The following is a 5309-nucleotide window of genomic DNA, read 5'->3' as shown; positions in this document are numbered from 1 at the left end:
ATGATTCTCCCTGCCGCTTGCTCTTGCTTCATCATTGCTAGTAGAGGCATTGTCGCGAGAGCAAACAAGGAGGGGGCCAATGGACATTCTTGGTGCATAGACCTGCAAAAATCAAACCTGCTAATTGCACCACTATTGAGGCTTAGCAGTGCACCCGTGTTCCCAAATAGACAAGGGATTTTTTTGACGAATCCATGACTGAAGCCTAGCCTTAGCAAGACTTCTTCTATGTACTCCCAGTGCACCCTATCGTACGCCTATCGAGGTCAATCTCGAAGATGAGAATCTTTTGCGCTGACGTTGCTGCAAGGTCCACAACTCTGCAAATATTTGCTATCCTAATCACAAGGGCTTTTGCTGTGATCTTGTAGGAAGTATTCAACATTGTGATTGGCCTCTAGTCACCCACCCTCAGTCTATCTTGACCCTTAGGGAACAATTTCATGAGACCGAAGTTGACATCTTTCGACAATGTACCCGCCTCTACCACGACATTCACCATCTCAGTAAGATCGTTCCCTAGCAAGTCCCAAAATGCTTTATAGAACTTAGTTGTCATACTGTCTGGCTCATCCGCCATGGCATCTAGGGCTTCCTCAAGTTCTTCCTTAGTGAATGAATGAGCCAACGTGTTTGTTTGGAAGTTAGAAATTCTAGTGTATACCCCCTCTAGTGCCAACTCCAGATTCTCCCACCAGTGGTTACTTCGACAACTGGTTCCCCCACGACGGCACTGAATCTCATGCGAAAGACTCCAGCGATGTGGCAGAACTCGTTAACTAAGTTACCTTGGGGATCCATTGCCTGGTCGATGATGTCTCTCTGCTTGTTGAATTTGACTTTTTGGAAGAAGGTTTTGGATGGACAGTCCCTACCAGCCAACCACATTAATTTGCTATTAATATGAGCTTAGTCCTTGCCAGCTAGCCACATTAGTTCGCTGTTAATACAAGCTTGTTAGACTTCCATGAGCTCGGAGTCATGCATTGAAGATTGAACATTTGTTAAGAAAGAGGCCGTGTACTGATCCTTAGGGGACTCTTTCAATTGCTAAGTTGAAAGACTCCTTAGTAGAGATACTCTGATGCTGCTAAGTTGCTCCCAATTTTTCTTTCTCCTTGCTCAGATCTGAATGTCTGCCTCCCACATTACCCTGCACATGGCGACGTCCCATCTGGCCTGTGGGTCCATGTTGCCCTGATTAGAGTCCTTCCATGCTCTCCCTATGGTAGCGCAGCTGCATTTCAACTATTGTAGCAGCACAATCTTGGGATGCAACTGACAGGTCATCGCAATGCATCCTCTTTGTTTATTCTTGTTGCAACAACCTCTCACATTCCACGATAGCACCGAAACACTCGCATTGGCAGGACTCGACCCACCCTCACTTCTAGTGTGTGATTGCCCTATATGCATGTTTAAAGAACTTGAATCTATTCTCCCTACTTCCTTTGGCAACCTCTTTAATTTTTTTCGATAGCCCTTTCTGAAGCAGGGCCTGAGTTTCTAGTGACCCCCTTCTTAGTTTGCTCGCTCTTTCTATCCTTATCTTCATGGAGTCTCTTTTTGTGATTTGCGTCCGATATGTCTTCCTCCTTCTCGCCCCCATCTTGCATGAGATCCACCTATATTTTGGCCTTCCTGTCTATTTCAATTCGCAAGATACTCTGTGCCTTGTCCTCGGTTAGTGGTTAGAAGTCGCCTCGTATTTTCTTGGCCAACACCTCCACAAATGATGGTGTCTTGCCAGGATTTGGTGGAGCCCCCACTTCTTGCTAGCTATTTGCATCTTGCGAGGCATTGGACTTTGGGTCCGAAGTTGATATTCTGCACGTTCTGTGCCTCTCCCGTGCCCTTTCGGAACGTCACACGTTTCATCGACTACGTGATTCGACCCTCACGAAGAGCTCTCGCGCATTTCATGGGCCCTTCATCCCCCCTAGCTAGCCTAGAGGGCCTCACCTGCATCACAGATTCAACAGGGGAGGCCACCCTTTTAGTAGGGAAGCTTTAGCATCATTTGCATCCCCACCTGTCTGTTACTGGATGCTGTTGGGCAAGAGTGACAAGATGCACTAGGTGGAACCTTCCACCACATTGTCGATACCTTGCTCCCCCAGCCAAAAGTGTTGCATTTTAGCATTAAATGATCACGAAGCCGATTGAAGCAGTCTAGCAGCAAACTGCTCAGCTGGAGTTTGTGAAAACTAAGAGCCCATTCCCGCATTGGCAAAAATGCCAACATATGCCAAAGCTTGCTCATGCTTGTTTGTTCCCATGAGGAGCAGAGCGATTCTTGATGCCAAAACTTGGCATTTTTGCACCAAGCTGGAGAGCAAATTTTTTGCTCTCCACCCTAGCATGACGGGGCCAAGGCTCACTGCAGCTCTCCCATTCGCTTTTCCAGCCCAAATCGATGCCTGCCATACTGCCTTGCTTTCGTCACATGCTACTGCAGCCTTGTGGGAACACTTTCCAATGGTTTGCTTGACTCCTAGCATTTTTGCTAGCCTAGCCCAATGCACGAATGGGCTCTAAGTCGCTAGGGTAGTAATAGTCCACTGCCACCAGAACTGCATCGTCTTGCATTTGCTGAGCCATGGGGTGGCAAATTTATTCAGCTAGTGAGGCTCCCCCAACGCCACAGGCTAGTGCGGGGAAGTCCTCTTAAGGCATGTGGTAGGCATGCACCAGCTCTCGCTTGAGTTTTTTTACGGTCCAAAGAAAGATAATTTGTATTAAAGTAAAGAGATAGAAGGACACCGTTGAGCTGAAGCAAATCCAGTCCAAATGGGCTGGGCTGTAGCTTGAGTTCACTTAATGATTCCTATAGCAAGGAAGAGTAGTGATTTGGTGTATTGTGCGCAAGTGTAAGAACTCAGTTACGTGATAATGTGAGGCTTTGGATGATAGGAGAGATTTGCTGCATTGCCCAAGTCTAAGGACTGAGTTACTATGGGTGTTTTGGGCTGCTATAACAAGAATCGCCATAGCCATAGCTATAGCCAGAGCCCACGATGACCTCTGTCCTCATTCCTGACCACCACTCACTCCTCCCGCTCCTCCCGCTCCTACCCCATCAATTCCTGTGATTCCAGCTATGTCGTCTCCTCCCGCTTAAATGCTTCTCCCGCCCTTCCTCCTCCTCCTCAGCTCACAGTTGGCCTTCCAATTTCCATCCATGGCTCACCGCAGCTTCTCTCCCCTTCCCCTTCCTCTGCTCCCCCTCCTCTTCAGCGCTGCCGCCTTGCTCCTTGCCCCTGCCTTCGCCCAGAATGACCCTTCCGTCTCCCACACCTCCGCTTTTGAAACTGACTTCGATGTCATGTGGGCTAACGATCATGTGAGGACCTCCCCTGACGGTCGCCAATGGCACCTTCTTCTTGATCAAACTTCAGGTGCGGCACACCCGGTTTTCGGGTCTCGGCTTTCTACGTCCTCTAGCAGCTAGCTGTACCTTCTCAGGAACAGCTAGCTGCACCTTTCTCAGGACGGAAGTGTCAATGAATACTAAGGATTGCATTGTGGCAGGATCCGGATTCCAGTCCAAGAACAGATATAAGTTTGGTTGGTTCAGCATGAAGCTAAAACTGGTTCCGGGAGATTCTGCGGGTGTTGTTACGGCTTATTATGTAAGTAAGTTGTCGCAATTTTCGTCGTGCGAGGCATTCCTGAACCAGAGTACATCCACTCTAACGGGCGAATCCTCGTGAATGCTCGTTCAGTCGTGCTTTTTGTTAGATGTCTTGCCGTTAATCTCTGCAATTTCTGAGCGTGGGGGAGGCGGGGGCGGGAGGACGAGCTGAGTGTCTTATGTCTTTGCTGTAGAATCTACTACAATCTCTCTTTCGTCCCGCAGTACGCTCAACAGGTCGGATCTTTGTAATGGAGTACTATCTAGGTGAATGTGGCTTACATGAGGTTTTGTTGCAGTTGTCTTCGAACACTCCCAACCGAGATGAGATGGATTTCGAATTTTTGGGCAATAGGAGTGGAGAGCCCTACAATCTACAAACTAACATGTATGTAAATGGCGTTGGAGGCCGAGAGCAGAGAATAAACCTGTGGTTTGATCCTACGAAGGCGTTCCACACGTACTCCATTTTGTGGAATAATCATCAGACTGTGTAAGTAGAGTGCGGTTTTCTTGTGAGCTTGTAGAGCTCTGCATGTAAGTAACCATTGCAATCTTAATAGTTCAGACTAAAGGAACGTTGTCGGCTGGGAATTTTGCCAGGTTCTACGTGGATGAAGTCCCTATTCGAGTTCATCGAAATACGCCATTGACTAAAGACATCTATCCTGCGAATCAGCCCATGTACATTTTCTCCAGCATCTGGAACGGGGACGGCTGGGCTACCAGAGGGGGCCTGGATAAGATTGATTGGCAAGCTTCCCCTTTCGTCTCCACTTATGAGAAATTCCATGCAAACGCTTGCACATGGGACATGGCAGATTCTGCAAAATGTGCGGCAACCACAGAACAGAACTGGTGGGATCAACCGGCAGCGTGGTCTCTGAGCGAGAAAGAGAAGGTCTCGTACAAGTGGGCTAGCGGCAGCTTCATGGAGTACAATTACTGCACAGACACAGCTCGATATCCGACAGCTCCTGTGGAGTGTAGAGTAGGTGCCTTCAATTAGATCGATTCGAACCAGATCTGCTCTATGTGAATGTCTTTATATCTACGGTAGCTTATATAATGTTGTTGCTCCTTATACGTGTACATATTGCTATTGCTCTGAGCATTTTCTGTCGGTATCTGTTTGTGGAAGGCTGCATTGCATTTGTCTTAAGCTCTCCATAGACCAACCTTCAAGGATTGGCAATCTTCATTTTTTCACATGTGCGAGGGTTTCGTCTGTTACGAATATCACATCACGATAAAATATGTAACCGTTTGAAAGTTGAATTTCATCCTTTTGTTTCTACGAGTAGCTGGGATCTACATCAAATTGGGCAACAAAGTTGAATGGATCTAAAACAATTACAGAGTGATGGTAATGGTATGTTGGGTGAGGAGGGCTCTCTCCCTGCCCCTCTCTCTCTCTCTCTCTCTATATATATATATATATATATATATATATGTAGAAGGCCATAGTGCTCCGGGGATTCATAGGGGGAAACTTATGATATCACGTGAGTGTACAATAGGGGTTTTTTTTGAAATGAGGCATAAGCTTATACATTAGGGGTGGGGGCTCTTTTTATTTTTTTCCAATATTGAATTTAAGTTAAGAGGCCATGCCATATTTAAGAGGGGGGGGACTTAGTATAGCCTACCTTGCATAACTAGTCCGAACAAGTTT

General features: G+C 47.0%; 1 protein-coding gene across 1 annotated transcript; it reads left to right on the top strand.

The window, feature by feature from the left end:
- The first annotated feature begins 2878 nt into the window (after nucleotides 1–2878).
- XTH8 (xyloglucan endotransglucosylase/hydrolase 8) lies at nucleotides 2879–4728 on the top strand. The gene is made up of 4 exons (XM_087373608.1): nucleotides 2879–3398; nucleotides 3532–3632; nucleotides 3934–4127; nucleotides 4238–4728. The coding sequence occupies exons 1-4, from the start codon at nucleotides 3122–3124 to the stop codon at nucleotides 4641–4643; spliced, it is 978 nt and encodes a 325-aa protein (XP_087229734.1). The 5' UTR covers nucleotides 2879–3121; the 3' UTR covers nucleotides 4644–4728.
- The last annotated feature ends 581 nt before the right edge of the window (nucleotides 4729–5309 follow it).

Source organism: Dipteris shenzhenensis, chromosome 4 (genome assembly GCF_047967505.1).
Source record: "Dipteris shenzhenensis isolate YYH24624 ecotype China chromosome 4, Dip_SZ_1.0, whole genome shotgun sequence".
NCBI lineage: Eukaryota > Viridiplantae > Streptophyta > Polypodiopsida > Gleicheniales > Dipteridaceae > Dipteris > Dipteris shenzhenensis.
This window is presented reverse-complemented; position numbering and strand designations above follow the sequence as displayed.